Source organism: Peromyscus leucopus, chromosome 9 (assembly GCF_004664715.2).
Source record: "Peromyscus leucopus breed LL Stock chromosome 9, UCI_PerLeu_2.1, whole genome shotgun sequence".
Classification (NCBI taxonomy): Eukaryota; Metazoa; Chordata; class Mammalia; order Rodentia; family Cricetidae; genus Peromyscus; species Peromyscus leucopus.
In genome coordinates, this window is record NC_051070.1 from 111107928 (window position 1) to 111128793 (window position 20866).

The 20866-nt window shown below is 44.2% G+C and overlaps 1 protein-coding gene across 4 annotated transcripts in view; it reads left to right on the top strand.

Annotated features, from left to right (window-relative positions):
- The window catches only part of Cacna2d3 (calcium voltage-gated channel auxiliary subunit alpha2delta 3), an 844969-nt gene that overhangs the window by 205470 nt on the left and 618633 nt on the right, over nt 1–20866 (top strand). For all 4 annotated transcript variants that reach the window (XM_028882449.2, XM_028882447.2, XM_028882448.2 and 1 more), the window contains exon 3: nt 1432–1548. In XM_028882449.2, coding sequence (XP_028738282.1) covers nt 1432–1548 — 117 coding nt within the window. The remainder of the gene's footprint in view (nt 1–1431; nt 1549–20866) is intronic.

Here is a 20866-nt window from a genome sequence, read left to right on the forward strand (position 1 = left end):
AGAGCCTGGCACACTGTTTGTGGTGACTCCCCTGGGTAGGTGGTCCTAGGTTATACATGGAAGTGAGCTGAGCAGAAGAGGAAGCAAGCTAGTAAGCAGCATCCTCCATGGTCTATGCATCATCAACTCCTACTTCTGGATTTCTGCTCCAGTTCCTGCCCTGATTCCCTCAATGGTGTACTGTTAGGTGGAAATTAAGTTGAAATAAATCCTTTCTCACCCTTTTGATCTGAGCGGTTTATCACAGCAACAGGAAGCTCACCAGGACAGTAAGTGAGCATGTATGTGCCTGTGTGCACAGCCAGAGGAAACTGTAGACCCCTTCTACCTTGTCCTTTCTGTTTTCTGTTCTTTCTTCTCTAAGGCAAGGCCATTCACTGACCTGGGGCTTGCAAGGCATTGTAGGATAGCTGGCCAGCCAGCCTCAGGGAGTCATCTGTCTTCGTCTCCCAAGTGGTGGGATTACAAGTGTGTGCCACCCTGCCTGGCAGTGGCAGTGGCAGGGGGGTGGCTGTTACTGCTGTTTTCCTCTTCCTCTTCCTCCTCTTCCTTCTCCTCCTTCTTCCTCTTCCTTCTCCTCCTTCTTCCTCTTCCCTCCTCCTCCTTCTTTCTCCTCCTCCCCTCCTCTTTTCCTTCTCCTCTCCTCCTTTCCTCTTTCTCCTCTCCTCCTCCTTTTTCATTATTATGATTTATTTGTGTTAGATATGGAACTCAAATCCTGGTGCTTGCATGGCAAGGACTTTTCTGAGTGACCTATCTCCTTAGCCCGATTGTGACATTTTCATGTGATGCTACAGTTTGATGGCATTCATCCTCTCACTCTCTTTGGTCCACCCTTCCCTCCTGCTAATCACTCTTCTCTTCCCACATACCTCCTTCCGCTCTCATGTTTTACTTCCAAGAGAAACAAAACAAAACAAATCACAGGCTCCACATCTGAGAGAAAACATGCGTTAGTGAGTGGACCCAGGGCCTTATCCATGCTGAGCAAGCACTCCACCAGCACTCCACCACAGAGTTACATCCCCAGGCCAGCAGGCCAGTATTAGGCTTTTGGAGTATGGCTTGTTTTGCTTAACACGATGATCTGATTTCTAGTGTTTGATGGATTTTTAAAGAAAAAAACTGTCTTAAATTGAGATGATGAGGAAACCATGAGTCATATTGGCCCCTTAGGACATTCCTTAGATGTGACAGCCTTTGATTAGCTGACAAGTGTTCCTTTCCTGGGTGCTGCTTCAGCTTCCGGTCAGAGCCAGACGCACTTTTCATGTTTCTGTTTGATTTAGTGATTGTCAAATATAATCTACTGTCTTCAACTCCCAACAGACAATGATGTTGATAAAGTTTTATTTTTATTTCCATCAGAGGACATCATACATGTGGTACCTTGGAATTACTTGTCTCTAATACTGCCCTCTCTTCTTTCAGAAATACAAAGAGTATGAGAAAGATGTTGCTATTGAAGAAATCGATGGTCTCCAACTGGTGAAAAAGCTGGCTAAGAACATGGAGGAAATGTTTCACAAGAAGTCTGAGGCAGTGCGGGTGAGTCTTAGAGGGTCTACAATATGTTGTCCAAAGACACACAGGAGGCTAGCTCTTCGGGACTGTTGGTGATGAACCCAACTTACAAAGTTTGCCCACTATGTGAATGTTCTTGCTTGCTTATTTCTTCGTTCTGGTGACCAAGAAAAGCAGTCTCTCGTTGCCCTCTTCACACATGGGATTCCGATGCCAGCTTTTCCCTTTGGATGTTATGCCTTCAGCATGGGGGCTGCAGAGGATGGGTCCCTAATGCTGATGCTCTCACTAACTTCTCCGGATCACTCAAGGGGACACTGGGGCTCACTGTACAGCTCTAAAAATTTTTTTTTTTTTAAAAATTGACTGCCACTGTGTGGAACTGAATACATGGAGGGGGGCAGATGAAGTCTGGAAGAAGTTGGATATTCTTCTTGCTTTACTGGACCATTACTGAGATTACAGTGTTTGTATTGATCCAGATAGCTCACTAAAATTTCCTATCAGCCATATGAAGGGAACTGCAGTGTGTGTGTGTGTGTGTGTGTGTGTGTGTGTGTGTGTGTGTGTGTGTATTTTACTGTTGACCAAACAGGGCATCTGTTCATTATGTTCATGATTTGGGATATGTGACTGCTGTGGTATCCTATATTAAAGCTGTATTGATATATAGTTGCAAGGAAAATTGCATCCTGAAGAGTCTTTCATTCCTGTGTCTACTTGGCTTGATTTTCAGTTTTAATGATCTTCTCAGTAGCATTTTGTTAGAAACAACCACTTCCTTTTCTCATGCTGAACTACCAAACCAAATTTTCTCAAAGTATTTCTCCACAAGGTGGATAATCTCACACTTCTGTCTCTAAATAAACAGTTTTTCTATCCATTTTGTGTCTTTGTATGAGCATGAGCTTGACCTGGGTCTAAAACCTTCCTTGTCACTCAGTAGACTCTTTCCTGGGTAGAAAGAAGTCTCTGTGAGCCTTAATTTCTCATCTGCAGAACAGGACCATCTCACAGCTGAGGTGGGACCGTGACAAAGCTTGCTGTTGGCGCAGGCCCTGCAGGAAGAGGTGCCCAGTGAGTAGAAAGTGCTGCTGTGAATGAGCTTCTTGTTGAAAGCTTCCCGATGGGAGCTCTGAAGAGCCTCTGTTCTCTGCCACAGCATGGTATACCAGTAGTGCCCTGGGAGCTGCATGGTGGTCTTTGACCTGTCTTGCATCACTGCCCTGAAGCATCTGAGAGGACACATGCATTAGTGAGTGGACCTAGGGTCATGCATGCTAAGCAAGCACCTTACCACTGAGTTACATCCCCAGGCCTGGATTCATCTTTCTGAGTATGGCTCCTTTTTCCCTTAATGGGTATGGTAGCTTGGTAGCCATTCAGACATCAGAAGCAGAACCCTGAAGTAAGAATACTGATGAAGGGCTGGAGAGATGGCTCAGAAGTTAAGAGTACTTGTTCTTGTAGAGGTCTTGGGTTTAGTTCTGAGCATGTACAAGATAGCTCCAAACAGCCTGTAACTCCATTTGCAGAGGATCCCACACCTTCTTCTGAACTTTGCAGGCCTTGTATGGCCATGGTGCTCTCTCTCACACACACACACGGAGGTAAACACAAATACACATAAACACAATAAATATTTTAAAAGAATAGTAATTTTAAAGCATCACGATGAGTTTCTGTTTACAAAATGGATGGCTTCTTGGGTAGAACTTTTAGAATATGTTGAAAAAAAAAAAGCAAAGTCTATCAGTTGCTTTTGTCACTGGGCTGACCAAGTATGAAAAGAATCTTGAAGGGAGGGATTACTTTATCTCACAGTTGGAGGGCATAATCCAGTGTGGTAGAGAAGTCTGGCAGCAGATGTGTGGGGTAGCTGGTCCCGTGGCACCTGCAGTCAGGAAGGAGAGAGAGGGGTGAGGGGAGGGGGTTGCTGGTGCTCAGCTCACTGGCTCGGTTGGTTTTCTTCAGTCCAGAACTGTAGCCCAGGGAGTAGGGCTACCAAGATACGGAGTGGACCATCCCATGTCAGTTAATTCAATACTGAAATCTCCTCACGGACAAGCTCAGGTGTTTGTCACCTAGATGATCCTAGATCCTGTGAAAATCAAGATCAACTGTCACATGTAGAGAAAATGTCATCTGGAGTTGTGACGCTGTGAGAGAAAACTATGATTTTTACTTTCTTGTGTACTTTCTCTATAGTCTGTTTTCTTTGCCTTTCTATGTGTGTGCTTGTGTTTTTCTTCTTTTCAAATTTGAAAATTATGGCTCCTGTTGTCCTTATAATCCAGCTTTTATCCTTTCTTCCAACCATTATTTGGTAATTTCTCATGTCACTGTGTTTTGTGGTTTCCTTAGGTGGTTTATTAATTGATTCCACTGTTTCTGTTTTTACCTATTTTTACGTTTAAATTGTTTGCAGGTTTTAAAATCAATATTACTGCAGTGAATTTGCATGTATATCAATAATAAATCAAGCAATCTAGTTGGTGGGCATCTCTTTAAGAATTTTGCCAATATTTACATATCTTGTCTTTATCATAGCCCATGATGGAGGTTTTTGTTACCATCTGCAGTTTACAAAGGGGAGATGGAGAGGTTGAAGCTATATACCTTCTCTGCAGTCACATTGAGTATGGTGCTCCAGGTCACCAGAGTCTGAATTCGTCACCACCTCCATATACCCACTATCCTAGACTACATACTGTTTTCCTTAATGGGAAGTTCCAAACTGGAAGGCATCTAAAATGTTCTGAACCTACCTTTAAAGTTATTTGTGCTTTAAAAAAAACCATTTCTGTTCCCATAAAATTACATTAGTTCAGAGCCCTCCAAGTGATATATGAGTGCTCTTTTCCTGAGTCATCCTTGCATATATACATATACATATATATATAGTCATAATATATTTTCAGTATCTATCTATCATCTATCTATCTATCTATCTATCTATCTATCTATCTATCTATCTATCTATCACCTATTTATCATCTATCTATCTATCTATCTATCTATCTATCTATCTATCATCTATCTATCATTCTATCTATCTATCTATCTATCTATCTGGCTATCTATCTATCGTTCTATCTATCTATCCATCTATCTATCTATCTATCTATCTATCTATCTATCTATCTATCATCTATCTGTTTTTATTTTATCATTTTACTTTTTAATTTCAGGGTTCTATGTGTATGTGTGTACATATTTGTGGAAGGGGATACATGTGCCATGTTGTTCATGTGGAGGTTAGAGGTCAACTTGCAGCAGTCATCTCTTTCCTTTTGCCATATGGGTCTTAGGTATCAATTCAGATGGCCAGACGCAACAAGTGACTTTATCTGCTGAGCTAGCCTTCCCAAGGGTTGGTTTTGTTTGTTGTTATATGGTTATTATATTTTTGATATTAGGTCAGACTGTGTAGTCAAGACTCTCTGGGAGGCCTTGAGCTCACGTGATCCTCTGCTCCAGGCTCCCAAGTTCTGGGATTACAGGTGTGTCGCCACACCTGGATCATTTTCATTCTATTTTAAACAACAGTATCAGTTTGGGTGAAGAAATATTGTTTTCCTTTGCGTCTCTTTGCAAATCACAGAGTCTTAGGGAAGAAAAGAAAATAAATAGCCATTCTTCCTGTCTGTGCAGTTGATGGGCAAGAAAGGCCTGGGGTCAGGGACTTGGGGCACTTGAGGGGGTGCACATGTAGGGTGCTCCTTGGCAGAAGAACCCTAGCCAGGACCTTAACCCTTTGCAGTGTATGCAACATGGGCTGTAGACATTCTTACTGGGATGTCTGTCCTGCTCCAAGGTGGGAAACTGCTGAGGACAGCTGAGTAGCCCCGTGGATCTCCTTTCCTCTAATACCTCCCTGGAGCCTTGCAGAGTGCATGCTTCTGGGTTTACTGAGCTCAGGATGTACCTGGCCCTGGGTTAGGAGTTTATGCCATTTAGATACACGTCAGCTCCAGGAGTTATCATTGTCCTAGAAACGAGTAAAGAGACTGAGCTGTGGTGAAGTCATTTGCCCAGCTCCCACTCCAGGGCTCAGTGGGGTTTTTAGTTTTTGCATCCTCAAGGAAAGAGTACAGCTGTGCTTCATGTCCCTGCAATGTCTGATGCCTGACAAACAAAGCATGCCATGCACTTTTGGATAAGGACGTTCTATCTTGTGAGCATGTGATAGAGTCCCGGGGCTGCAGGAAGCGCCTGGATAGGGACCTAGGAAGCAGGAGCTGCCTTCAGCCTCTCTGTATTGCCTATTTTGAAAGCCTTAAATTAGTGACATTAAAAACAAAAAACAAAAAACAAAAAACAAAACATTTGATGTGGTTGGCACTATTTCTTTGAGAAGAAAAAAGAAATTGCCCTGTTTGAATTGAAATGTTCCCAGGATATGGCCAGTCTGTACACTCTGAAATGCATGTTTTCCATATTTTAAAATACACATACAGACTCTGTGTACATAAACTGGATGCTGCTGCATCTTGAGAACTGCATCCAGACCTCTATGGTTCTCACCCATGGGCTTTTTATTTTTATTGTTCTACTGATCCAGGACTCCATGCCTCCTAGGCAGTGTTTTTCCACTAAGTTTTAGCTTCCAGTGGTTTTATCTGGAGACAGTTGAGATTGGCTCAGTCCCCCTTGTGACCCATGCCCCTCTGTTGGCATCCGGTAAAAGCCACAGGGCATCTAGGATGAACTGCTGGCTTATGTTGGAGCCAAGGAAGTCGTGACTAGGACACTTTGCTTCCTCAACAGGAAGCTTCCTTTTGGGGTCTGTGAGCATTGGAGGGGCCAAAGATCTCCAGTTTGCATTGGACCACCCCTTTCAATACTTCACTAGAATGATCCAATCCGAAAGGAGGATGCTCTTTTGCCAGGAATCTCATGAGGTGGACAATGGGCCGGAAACAGAACATATTTTAGGGCTGTCATTTCCCCAACTCCCCTGCCTCACCTCTAGTAATTTACATCAAACCAGAGTCCTGGGGTCCTCCATTTATGCTTCTTTGTCCCATATCATTCATCCTTGTGACTTAAGAACACATACAAGGAAAACCTGGCTTGCAAGAGACAATGACTATTCAAACTACATTGGCATATGTGGAGTGCCTTGAAGCTGTCTGGAGCCGTAGGCTACCTTTGGCTTTCATCGGCAGATCCCATTAGCATTGGGGAGACCGGACTCCAGTAAACCAGCCCTTTAACACACACAGCCTGTCATCTCCGGGCTGTTGAACAATATTGTTCTTTCTCTCTGTCTCTCTGGCTTGATTTCATCATTCTCCTCCATCATTTTTCCCAGTGATTAGTTGAATCAGAGTGATTTTATCATGCTTGGGCCCGATTTGAATTCTTCTCCACTGTGCAATTATCCTATCATACAAAGTCCTATTTTCTGCCCGTCAGATGTCTGAGGTAAATGTGAAACCTAAAGTGGCCTGCCCATTATATAACCTCTGTCATACAGCTGGTAATGGACTACATGCAACTTTTTTTTTCCGGACTAGCAAATTATAAATAACCTTAGCCTCCATAATTGCCATTAACATAATGGTGCCATCATTATGACAGCTTCTCTTAACTCTATTTTATAGCAAATTTTCATGCCATGGGTAGTTTGAATAATTTTTGTGAATCCGCTCAAAGGCTAGCTCCAGGTTGTTTGAAGGAGCAAGACTGCCGCTTTCTTCTGTGTATAGCAGTCATGGGTTAGGCATACTCTCTCTATTTCTCTATTCAAATATGTGCATGTTATCCAGCCCTCAGTGGGTGTTGCTGAGCAGTTTATATCAAGTTTCCACTTCCTTTGAAGGGTCAAGAAGTGGAATCAAATTGTTGTTAGTTTATTAGCATCTCAAGGAGCTTTTCCAAATTCCAGATTTAGCAGAAATAATATGCACCTGTCTCCTGCCAGTGACACTCTCACTGGGCCACTCTAAGTGACACCTGGACTGCTTGTCTGTGACATAAGTCAGAACTTATTTGAGATGTTGACAGAAGGCAAATTTGGCATTGCTGAGGGGCTGATGGCAAGAAAAGCACCCTGATTTGAGCAGAGGAGGAAGGCGATGGATAGGCTATTACCTGGTCTTGGTTATGTGGGCACGCAGCCTTTGTCTTTCAGATCTGGCCCTTCACTGGGAGCAGCCAAAACTGTCAGTCACCTGGAGGCATCCGCTCTAGCTCCAGGGAACTCTGAGTAGGCAGAGCCACTGTGGAGAACTTGTGATTCTTCGGTACGCCCTCATTTCTGAAATGTGGCATCTGTAGAATGACTTTTGCCTTGGGTCATGCAGAGACACTCCACCTTTACCGGCTAGATTTGGGCAGACTTGTAGCCCCTCCCCCCATTTCCTCAGGGGTCCTGGTTGCTGCAAAGGTTAGGATGGGCTTTGTGCTGAGTCCTACAGAGCTTAGACACCCATGAACTTAAACACATCTCCAGGAGAGAGGGGTAGGGAAGCATGAAAAGGTAGTGCCTATTTTGGTAGACTTTCAAGCAGAACTAAATACTTAATTGACTATTGGAATAGTCTGTAGTATCTGACAAAATGAACTTCAAGGAGGACAGGGAGGAGACATAGGACACAAGTTGTAACTACACTCACGACACGAAGAGTTTGTTGTTTTCAAACCTTTGAATGAGATATTTAATGAATTCCCCCAACCACTGGCAGCGTGTCGCTGTAAATAAGCCTAACCCCCTTGCTCTTGCTTTCTGATTTCCATTGGTAAAATGAGAAATTGGGCACTTGAAAAGTGTTTTGCTTAAGAATGCACGCTCGCTTCTTGGAGGAACTAAAGGAGACTAGACTTTGTGTTCAGGTCTCCTTCCTCCAGCTACCCGCTGTTCGCTGTGGAACTGATTCCTATTATAGCTGTGCTGTGCAAAGTAATTGCTGTTGTACAGTAATTCAATTTCAGCGCATTCACGCGCCAGTTCCCCGATAGAAGCTTATCTGGAGAAACCTCGGACTTGAAAGCTTTTTATCTAGAAATTCCACATGCCGTGAGTCACTTTTCCTAGGTAACAGATATCAGCATTTGCATTTAATAAACATTTACCTTCTCAGAAAAAATGAATTTCTTTCCCTTCCAGAAGAGATTTGCGCTGGTCTTCCAAGAAGCCAGAGGGTACTATTAAAGCAACTTTCTTTAGCCGTTTCTTGACTGATGTGTATCTACATATGTATGATTATAACATGCACCTACACTGCCATGTAAATATATACCCTGCAACACACAGGAAGTTGAGGACAGCTAACACAGACTCTAGTGGCAGCAGGAGCCAGGAGTGATTAATTGTTATGGGATAGAATGAATATTTCTGGCTCCAAAACTCATCCTTACAGGTGTTGAGAGCTACTGATGGGACATGGTTTCCAAACACTGTCCATCTTAAGTTAGGGATGAAATGAACAATTTTGTCGATAATTTCTAAATTGTTTCAGTAGAGGCCACACGTCCTAGAAAATAGAAATAGTACAAACTGTACACAATCGGTAAAAGAGAAGAAGAAAGAAGGGAAGGAAGAGAGAGAGAAAGAGAGAGAGAAAGAGAAAGAAAGGAAGAAAGGAAAGAAAGAAAAGGAAAGGAAGGAAAGAAGGACAGAAGAAAGAAGGAAAAAAAGAAAACACCAGGTTGGGTGGGTAGGTAGGGAAACAGGTTGGATCTAGGATCAGTTGGGGGAAGAGAATGAATGTAATCAAAACACATTGTACAAACTTCTCAAAAAATTAATAAAAATTAAATTTAAAAATTAGTAAATTGAAAAGCACAAGGCGGGAAATGTTCACAAGCATTCCTGCTTCCTTTTTGTGGATGTTGAGTCCAGAATGAGAGACACCAGGTCCTCAGGATCTGAGGTCCTCAGACACTGTTAGTCCTCAGCCAATGGGAGTCACTGAATTTGAGATAATTTTATGTGAGCACTCATTTATTTTATAAACCAATTTGAATTGAGCCATCCCAGAGGAGACTTTATAGTGTGAACACACCACATAATATTATATATAAGTGTAATGTACAGAAACAATATATACCACCAATAAGCCAATTTACTATGACTTTCCTGTAAAAGCTTTGTCATAAGGCACAGCAAAACTAATTTTCCAACTTCAAGTGATTAGGAATCTAGATTAGAGACAGAATGAAATATATTAAGACCATGTGTCTGTCTGGCTAAACTCTAAAACCTTTCCTTGCTGCTGTTGTTAGTTTTGCTTAGATTTAAACAATGTCTCTTTTGTGGCTGGGCATGGTGGCATATGCCTTTAATTCCAGCATGTGGGAAGCAGAAGCAGGCAGATTTCTGTGGGGAGCAAAGAAAGACCTGAGTGAATGTGTAAACAGTTATAACAGGTCTTTTCTTTTTTTTTTTTTTTTTTTTTTTTTTGGTTTTTCGAGACAGGGTTTCTCTGTGTAGCTTTGTGCCTTTCCTGGAACTCACCTGGTAGCCCACGCTGGCCTCGAACTCACAGAGATCCGCCTGGCTCTGCCTCCCAAGTGCTGGGATTAAAGGCATGTGCCACCACCGCCCAGCTCAGGTCTTTCTTTAGACCGCTCCTGAATAATGTCATGGAGACTTTTTTATTAATTGCGAAAGCTTGAACTTAGCTTAGGCTTGTTCCCAACTAGCTCTTAAAACTTAAATTAACCCATTTCTATTAATCTACGTTCTGCCGTGTGGCTCCTTACCTCTCCTCAGTGCTTTATATCCAGCTTCCTCTAAGTCTGGCTGGTGAAACTCCCAGGCCTCAGATTCTTTCTCCGAGTTCCTATCTCCCCCTGGAAGTCCTGCCTAACTACTGTTTGTTCAGCTCTTTATTAACCCAATCAGAAGGTTCCTTAGGCAGGTGAGGAAGGACAGAGACACATCTTCACACAGTGTACCAAAAGCTTATCCCAACAAGCAGTGGATGATGTCCTGAGAGGATACCTATTGATGATAATGGCCAATGTCTCAGACCCATGGGAACTGGGAAAGCCTTCCTCTGGTCCGTGTATAAACGTTGACAGTGTACAGAAGGCATCGACCACGGCTTCTCCTTTTGGATGGTCAGAGCCTGAGACTACTGCAGACATCTATAGCTGACTCTCCCCGTTGTGCTGCATGTCATAAGTTCCAGGATGTTGTGTAGAGGGCGCAGCTCTATCAGCGTGAGAACAGTCTGCCCAGTCCCAGCTTTTCTGTATGTGTGTCTGTGATTTCTTCATCCTCTTGTCTGGTCAGTCAGGTATCCAGGACCAAGCCATTCTTAGATGCAGTAGGTCTCTGTGAGTTCCAGGCCAGCCTGGTCTACATAGTGAATTCCAGGCCAGACAGGGCTGTCTAATGAGACTCTGTCGTAAATAAGATTCTTTTTTTTTTTTTCTGTTTCTTGTTTCCAAACCAGCTTGATAATTAACTTGGAAGTTTGTCCATTAGATGAAATGGGCTTGAGATAACAACACACTGATTTTCTTACATGAAGCAGAGGAAAACAAAGCCCTCCAAATCCAAACCCAGATAGCTAGGTGAAAGCCAGAAATGTCTGTATTGTAGTCTCAAACAGACTGTTAGATCAGACACAGACTAATGGGCCAGCAGACAAAAGGACACACGAGCAATGACATGAAGTCATTATTACCATGTGCCCAGATTAAAGAACACATAACGGGTATATAATATTTATAATATATTATGTTTATAATAAAGCAGATTGCTCTCAGCAAAAGCAAGGTAAACAATTTACATTTTGGTGTCTGTGTAAAGAGTGACCCAATGAAAGACAAAAAGAACCAAAGGTAAACTCTTCTTACACAGATTAATTTCTTTCCCAGTTTTAAGAGTGAGTCTGCAGGAAGGGGACACCCTTAGGAATGAGCATTTCTGAGAAAAGCCAGAAAATCTTGTCAGTAGAGTTCTCTGACACTCCTCAGAGAATCCCAGTGAGGGACCCTCAGAGGTGCAGCGTTCTGCCCAGGGTTTGCCCGTGAGTGTAGGTAGTGCTTCTCCTACTAGGGCTTATCTTCAAGGAGGCTTTTGAAGCAACTTGCCTCACTTGGGGTTACTGGAAAAGAGGGCAGATGGGAAGGATAGAGAAGGAGGAAGACGCTGGGTCACAGTCTAGGTGAGACTAAGGAGTGAGGGCCTTCCTTTAAATTTAGTAGAAGTCCCAGTGCTCAGGAGGCAGAGAAGGGATGGTCCCTGGGGCCCACTGACCAGCTGCTCTAACCTAACTGCTGAGGTCCAGGTCAAGGAGAGGTCCCATCCCAGAATCACGCACGCACTCACGCACGCACGCACATTCCTGCTGCACTTGTATGCATCCATCCATGCATAAGACAAAAACAAAGAATTTGAGAATGTCAAATAGTCCTTATTTTTAAAAGCACTGGGATGTTCAGTTAACATACTAACTGAATGCAAAACCAGCTGAAGTACTAAATGGTATTTTCCCCCCTATGACCCTCTTCTTTGAATTTCTCTCCCATTTTAGTGTCTTGTTTGTTCTCTGAGAATGCCAGCCTTCTGTGCTAGCTGAAGGGAATGGTATCAGGGTTCTGTGCTGCTTGTGGCTGTAGCTTCCTTGACCCCCACCCCAAGGTTAGCTCCTCCCACTGTATCTTGGGATTTGAGATATAGAGTGAATATTCCGTGTCTGTCTTTATGGCTGAGTTTCCATCCCACCTGAGAAGTTTCCATCCCACCTGAGAAGGGTCTCTGTTGTCTCGAACCTCCCTGGGAGCCAGTTGCACATTCCGGGGGCTTTTCCTTGACACCTCTACCATGTTGAGCTGGAGGGAACAAGGTGTGTGGATGTTTTGTGTTTTGATGATCTGGCACTTGTTCAATTTTTTAACTAAAAATGAGCAAGATTGTAACAGGGAAGGCACAGAAAACATAATTATCTATTTGAGGAAAGACAGGAGAAAAGGCTGAATGTTCTCAGATACATGCTCTGACTGGATATTCCTAAACAACTACAATTCTCTAAAAAAAAAAAAAAATCAGAAAATAAGCAACAGCCATCTCAGAATAAACCAGTGGACTATTGTACAAAACAAATTGGTTATCTGGGCCACAGAAAGAACTCATCAAAATCCACACAAGGAAGCAGGGTTGTTTGGGCACCGAGGCCCGTGCTGGCACCTAACACCAATCCTGTTATTCTTTCTGTATTGTGTTATCCAAGGCTTGTCCTTGGAGCCCCACATGGGATGCCAAAACCCTGATACAAAACACAGTTATTAACTCAGGGGGAATAAGAGATCATTTATTATGAGTCAAATATGAGTGGCCCAGGCAGCCCAGGAACATGGATTTGGATTGCTTCAAATAGCATGTTTAGCGTAGAATCAGTTAAGTGAACACTTACTGTCGCAGAAGGACGGAAGTCATTAACCACGGCATTTACCTAACTTGTTTGTGGTCGCCTCCGGCAGGTGGACCCGGTCAGGTGGGCGGAGCTCAACTGTAGGTCTCAGATGCTGTTGTCTGATGACGTTCTTAGATTTGGGGTTGAGGGGAGGCAGGGTTCAGTTAAGTTCAAAGGGCTTGCCCGGTGGTTAAAAGGCTGTGAACCATATACAGTAGGTAGGTGAGGTGGCTCTGAGCGGATTCAAGATAGTCTAAGGTGATTCTGGCTCTGGATCTCGGGCATTTCAGCTCTCCACAGTCCCAGAGCTTGAAGCTGCCAGTCAGCCTTGTAGAATATTCATATGTGTGGGCTTTTTTACCCACCTGGGAATTTCTGTGTCCAGTGTGTTTAATGTCGAGTAGTTGGCAGCCAGCATTTTAAAACAATACATATTGTAAACATTTTTACATGATGATGAATATAGGTTTCTCTTAGCTTTCATAATTATAGAATAATGCACTCTCTGGCGTTACAGACAAGCGGTTCTCTTGATGAATACTGAGGCCAAGTGCAGGCCTTTCACCGTTACTGGCAACAACATAATATCTTCTCCCGTAAAGAAATTTGGCCTTGTATTTGACGCAGAATCAAGGCTCTGGGCCTGAGTTGCCAGGCTGCTTCCTGAGGGATCGGTGAGACACTGTTTTTGCGCTGTCCTCCCTCAGTGGCCATTAGTTGACCTTTGGCCTTCGTCATCCTATAGACGGGAAGTGATGATTCACGTCCTCCGTGCCTTTTCCTCGGTGCTGGTAGGTCTCTTCCAGCTTCCTATCGGGGTGTGAAGCAAATGACACCAAATCAGAGAGAACAGCTTGAGAGTGGGCCAGGCCAGGGAAAACCTCACCCTCTGACAGGGAGGTCTGGAGCTCAGGCACTCTGACTGACGTGTTTGGGGCGCCTCCCCTTCTCTTTATCTTCCTGTGTGGGGGGTGCAAGCTGTTTAGATGAGTTCTGGAACCCCAGCTTCTCAGTCTTGTCATAACCACAGTGTTTGAGATCCCTCTTCTGAAGGAGAAATCCCCCGTCGCAGGAAAAGGGACACTTGGCCGCCCCCTCCTTTGAAAAGTCCCACTCTCTGTGCCTTTTGGGCACATAAGCTGAGTCCCCAAATCACCTTGGCCTACTCTTCGTAAAGGTGCTGCATACTCATTAGCCATCTTTATACATGCTCATTGCTTACTTTTTTTTTTTTATTTACCATTTTGGCTAAGTGCCTATTAACCCTTACCCATGTTAATGCTGTGCTGTGTGTTTTCTTGATTCCAGTGTTAAACCTGACCAGTGTCAAAACCTACAGAGTGCTCACCAAGGCTTTGCTACTTGACTCACAGATCTCCACTCTGGGGTCAAGATCAACCAAACCTTGAGTGACATATGCTGTAACTCTTTCTTGTGGCCAGAAAAAGCCCGAGTAAAGAGAAATGTACTTGAGTTGAACTGCAGAGAAGTCTTGGGGTCTTCCAGACCCTCCCCTGTCTCTTTCACATGAATGAGCTGTCTGCACGACACCCATGCCAAGCTGGGTCCTGCTTAGACCAACTATGAACTTGGACCAATCTCCCCTAGTGGGGCCTCTCCTGAAGTAGGTGAGTGGAAGGGGCAGAGGTTAGACCAAATCTACTGCTCTGATATTAAAGATTTCCAGAGAGAGAGAGAGAGAGAGAGAGAGAGAGAGAGAGAGAGAGAGAGAGAGGAGTAAAGAAAGCTCTTCTCTTTCTCGTCCTTCCTTCCTTCCTTCCTTCCTTCCTATTTCTTTTTCTCCCTCCATCCCTCCCCTCTTCCTTCCATTTATCCTTGTCTTCTCCCCTCCCTCCCCCCCTCTCTCTCACAAACACACACACACACACACACACACACACACACACACACACACACACATGTATGAGAGAGAGAGACAGAGACACAGAGAGAATGAGGACCTTGATTCCAGGAGAACTGTAGGAGGAAGTCAGCCTTGGGAGGCCTTCACTCAACAGAGGAGCTCATGTATGCCCCCAGATATGCCCCCCCCATGTTCATCCCTGTGCCTGGCCGGAGCCATGAGCAGGATGCTGGAGTGTGGAGCTGAATACCCATGAGCTTGTGTTCACTTCTTCACTTGCAGCAGGTGGTGAGCATGGATGGCTCACTCCCTGTGAAGTACAACAAACTGGATTCTAAGCCTGTACAAGAGTTTTTCATAAACTTGGTGGCTGTTCCCTGAGAGGTCAGAGAGGAGTATTTTAGAGCAGACTCCGCATCTGTTCCAGGACGGGTCCCAGCTGTGGAGTGGCTGAATCGGAGTAACGTCTAAAATCCCGGCTCCAAGTCATTACCGCTCTGTCACCGTGATGTGTGGAGAGTTGCAAGTGTTTTACCCCAGTGTCTATTATTCAGTCCCCTCCTAGAACCAAGAGGTCATCAGGGAAGGAACCCTGATACCGTGTTCCCTTTGTTTAGTGAATGTCCGAATGAATGTACTTGCCACATGGGTCATGATGATGTGATGGGGTGAGTACCCCACGCTGGAGGAAGCTTTGTTCCAAGACGGAGTGGTGAAGAGCCACAGCATTGCCATGAGTGCCACCTTAGCCATCCTTTCTCTGCCCTGGAGGATCTATTGCTCCTGGGCTCCACCCGTGGAGTTTACATTTGGTTTCTGTTATGGAAACAGAGGAGGAAAACGAAAAAAGAAAAATCTCTGTGTTCATAGCAAAATGTCATTTAAAATCCTACTTCCCACCTTTCATTGCTTGTTTTTATTCTCCCTTTACAAAATCTGGTTTTGAAAGCTTTCCAGGGGCTTTGCTTGAGAGCAAGTGGTCCAAGCATCCTGGAAAAGAGGATTGGGGCCATGGAATGCTCACCTCATATGAAATTACAACACTGTTTTCTGCCATTAGCCAAAGAGCGCTTACGTCCCACCAGGAAGTCTCTACAGAGACTGTGTAATAACCCTGCCTATGCTCTTGGGCCATCTGGCTCCTTGGGTTTAGGACCTCGGGGCTGCTCTGGAGGAGGAATGCATGCCTAGTCTACAGCTCAGCCTGAGCGGGTGGGCTGGGCTGGCTGTGGAAGGCAGGGCTGCACCAGGGGCCTTGCTCCAGCTTGGTGTTTTCAAAGTAAAATGTTGTTCCAACACACTGGGCTAGGCAGGAAATAATGTCACTTAATTTATACTCAGCCACAGCGAAAGAAATCTTAAAAGGTTTGTGGGTGGCAGGAAATTACAGCGAATTACTGACATGTCACCATCAAAAGATTCAAATGACAAAATAAAACCATAATAATTGCAGTAATAATAATAACAATAATAAAAGACCACTGGTTCTGATTGTATAAATTACTAACAGCAGAACAACTGTTTCTGGCAATATTTTGAATGCATATTCACTATGTGCAACTGGAGACTGTTGGTGGCCTTGGCGACAGCTTTGGGGTCGTTACTCAGTTTCCCCTATGGAGAACAGGAGCAGCTGGGCCTGCAAACAGTGAAATTATTTACGCTCTCTAAATTAGGTTAGGAGTGGAAAATGAAAAGGTAGTTAGGGATTCATTGGTGTTTCATTTACGCTGCATTCAGCAGACAGATGACAGCCCTCGCTGGTAATCAGAGGCTTTGTTCAAAATCAGCTAGAAGGTCGTTCGCTGCACGTCCCTGGCTCGCTGGCTGCTTGAATAGACGCTGTGTACTGCTTTGTACCATCAGGAACAAATATGGAGAGATTTCTTCATATGCTTTTTAATTGATTTTTTTTTTTTTTTTTTTTTTTTTTTTTTTTTTTTTTGGTATCAGTTGGTGAAGCTAATCAACTCCGGGGGAATATTCCGAGAGCCTGTCTTGTCCCACACAGTGACTCTGGGTCATTTTATTAGGTTCAAAAGAGACAGCTCCAGGAGCCTTCTGGAAGCCTCAGGTGGAGGAGAGATGAAAATCTAGGTCATCATGGGAGTGGCTTGGGCATCCCACACCAGCCAATGAGATGTCTTCTCACCCCTGAGCTGGGAGTGAACCTGGAAGTGAGTGAACAAGGGGCTCCTGTGGAAAGCTGGGGAGCTTGAAGGAAAGCAGGGCATGCAGGCAACTTTGTGGCTTCTTCTAGGCTGCTGTGGATCCAGTCTGCCTACCTGCCTGTGCAGCCTGTTGCTGTGGTGGCCATGGTCTGAGGATGGTGCACAGCCCTTGTGCTGGAGAGAGGGAAATCAGAATTGGCCCCTTAGGTCAGCTGTGATAGAGATGATTTAGTTCTAGGGGAGACTCAGCCTTTGCTTGGCAAAGGTGAACATCGGTGGCCATTGTCCTCGATCTACTCTGTGTGTGTGAGTCGGTTACAAACACATGTGATGGTGAATCGCTTCATTCTCGTGGTATTGCTTTAGGAGAGATGGGCAAAGAAAGAGGGGAAACTGTATCCCTATGTGCCTGTGACCCTAGGCCTGTCCTGATCTGTTTGCATAGGCTTTAAGGGCAAGGAGGAATTATATATGAAACTAGAAGAATAATGTTACTTTTATGTAGCTGTTAAAGTACTGACGTAGATCTGTTTTTATTTACTGTTACAGAAAGCTCGCTCATATGATAAAAAGATCTTGTCACAAAGCAATATGCATAGTTCCCTACCAGTGGTCTAAATAAAAGTTTGTATCTATATAAAGAAATTCGGAAGAGTAAATTCCTAAAATTTACAGTTGCTGAAAAGAGAAACACGAAGTAATATAAAATACCTGGATTTAAAGCTTATGAGATGGAGAGGTGTGGTCATCCAGGGCTCTGCTAACATAGAGCTTAACCGAACCAGGACTGCCTGGTCCATTGATGTCCACTTAGTTCCCAGGTATAGCTATTCCTACTCTGTCCTTGAAATCACTGAGTTTACAACCAACATATTCATCAGTCAGAAATGGCTACAATGTACTCATTCAGGGAACATAACTGTCTTAAGCAGATGAACTTTGAAAACTTCTAGGCAGGACAATTACCAGCTCTTGTAATTACCGTGACTACCTTGTACAAGCTAGTTAGAGGCATGGTCCCAGTTGTTATACGTATGGTCATCATAGTTATCAACATGGTCATGCTACTGAGTGTGTCTATTGCTGCTTCCATATGAAAGGTTCCCCCACTGGTTCTTGTGTTCAAACACTTGATCCCCAACTGTTTAGGACAGCTGTGGAACCTTTAGGAAGTGAAGCCCTGCTAGAGGAAGTAGGTCATGCTGCCCTGGCTTTGAGGTTTCACTTCCTTTCCCCACTTCCTGTTTACTCTTTGTATCATGGCTGTGGATACAATGTGACCAGCCAACCTCTACCTCGGTTACCCTGCCTTTCCTACCATGATAGACTGTGTCCCCTGGAACTGTCAGCCAGAACAAAGACTCTCTTTCCTTATAAGGGATTTTGTCACAGCAGAGAGAACAATAACATCCCTTCTTATTTGCTAAGCTTCTGTGCTGTGCTGCACACACATCATGCCACTTAATGATAGGGCTCTGAGAAATTAGATTAATAAAAATGTTAAGTGGAACCTGGGGGATGATGATTCCAGGTAATATAATAGTTTAAGGTGATATGGGATTCCTCTCTCTCCAAACCCCCAGCTCAGACTTGTCCCGAGATTTTCTTCACCTTTAATATTTTAGGAATCCAGCCCTGGTTTAGACTCTTAGCTAGCGAAAGTCTTCCTTGTCAAGTTGTGTGTTTTCTTCCAGGCTCTAAGAAGTCTTGACCTAGTAGAAATCATTCCCAGTCTGATCTCATTGGTAGAATTAGAAACAAAACCAACCGAACAAGACCCAAAGCACAGGAGTGGCACTCTCTTTCCTCCAGCACACTAGAGTGATGACTGGAGCCATCTCTCTCAGGTGGAGGAGGAGATGAAGAATGCTCAAAGCGTCTGCATTTGAATATGCTGCACTTATCTTGCTGTGCAGGCAACTTATAGAAAAAAAATAATTAATCAAACTTCATTCTAGGAAAAGAGCATTAAGCCTTCATCAACAACAACACAGAGACCTTGCCGTGACAGGAACGCAACAATAAAGGAGTTATTTTAGCAGAATTAACAGGAAGAAATTAGCCCCGCATATCCTTCCTTTTTATCACAGTGTGGTGCATTTACATATTTTGAAATTTCCCATTTGCATAGTCAATGACTTTAAATTAGACTCTCACATCTCCTCCCTGATGTTTGTCATGTGTGTAACTTGTCTTAATAACTGAGTCGTTAGAATTTAAAACAACAGCTATTTAATCATTGCCCCCCCTCCCCCCAAACATAGAACATCATTACTCTTGCATTCTTTTAAGATGCTTTCCTGGGATGTATTTCACATATGACTGAGACACATGTGTATTTACTTAGGCTGTTCCGAAACACATTGGATACATGTGTGAGTCAAGTTCAGGCGCTCTGATTTATCTGGGAACTGCAGCTGTGAATGGAAGGGTTGAGGAACGCTTTGAACTGATACCCGTTGGGAGTAGGATGAAGGGTACATTTCCTTAAGAACACCTGTCATGTCAAGAATTAGCAATAAAAACTCAAGAATAGAGATGCAGCTCACTATATGTCTTCTCTCTCTGCCCTAAGCTCCCTTTATCTATCCATCACCTGCACGGAAGTGCACAGTGCTCACCTATCTGGGACCACTTTTCCTGGGACAGGTCTCCTGTAGGACCTGTCCTGGGACCTCAGGTGGCACACTGTTAGAGCCTTTGGGGAGATATCTACTGGGCAGTAATTAGAGGAGGAGAGAGATCTACGTCTAGGTGGTGCCTAAGGAGAACAAGTTGGACAGCAAAAATGACTGACCACCTTCTAGGTTGGCATATGGCTCAGGGCAGAAGTCGTGGCAGAGAGGGATGGGGAGTGGAGTACAGTAAGGAGCTGGGAAAGGAAGTTGATGGTGGTAAGGTTGGCTTCTAGCAAAACTAGGGCTTCTTGTGAAGTCTGTAGGGTGGAGCTCCTGGGTAACAGAAGCAGTTTGTTGCTATATTTATTTGAATTCTTCCCCCAAACACCTACGAGGGTAGAATTCAGTGTGTTTCATTCTATGCCCAGTACCTCCCAAACCTAACTTGGTGGACAACAAGCGTTCTTGAACAAGTCTTGGCTCCTTTGTGGCTGGCCATCTCTCCTACCCACCTCACTGAGCATACTCTAAGGGCAGAGACCAGGGCTGTGTACCATCCATAGGGTATAGAGCCCACTCAGTGCTTGGAAGCAATACTTACAGATCCCAGAATCCTGTTCAAAAAGACCCTCACTTTACTTCCAGCTCAGTTAGCAGATGGACCAGTTTAAGACTGTTCTATTTTGAGAAGTCTGCCACCCAACAAGGGCAATTAGTGGGTGGAAGGAACCTAGTAGGGACCGGCCCAAGAGGGACAATCACCTGTTAATTCTGCAGCCTACATCCCACTGGGTCTCAATGCTAAAAGCAGTTATAGAGAGAAAGGCTGTAATTTGCTGACTTTCAGTAATGGCTTCTTAAAGCAGGTGCTCTTAGTATGTCTCAGGGATTCTAGCGATTTTAAGAGTCTGGCTTTAGAAGGACTTTCTTTTGTGGAAGCAGGACCACAGCACATTTGCCTACAGTGTATCTTCTGCTTCTGGGGCATTTAATTGTGCAGATACCCAGGAAACCCTCGGAAAGCTGGGGCTTCTTTGTGGAGCAGAGTATCTGACAGCCTCTCTTGGAAAGCTGAGGATAGCTACCATTCTTGTGAGACCCGAGGCCCATTCCTAATTCCTTCACCTGTAAAATGGACACCTTGACATGTGACCAGGTCCCATTAAGGATAGCGGTAGGTCAGTGTTTGATTCCAGGTCACCTGCTACCTGTTTGAGTAGAAACACCCATGCAGGTAACATCAGGACCAACGTGGGGACAAATAAGGAGCCATGGTACAGCATGATCCTAGCTCTTGGCTGCGAGAAGACTTGG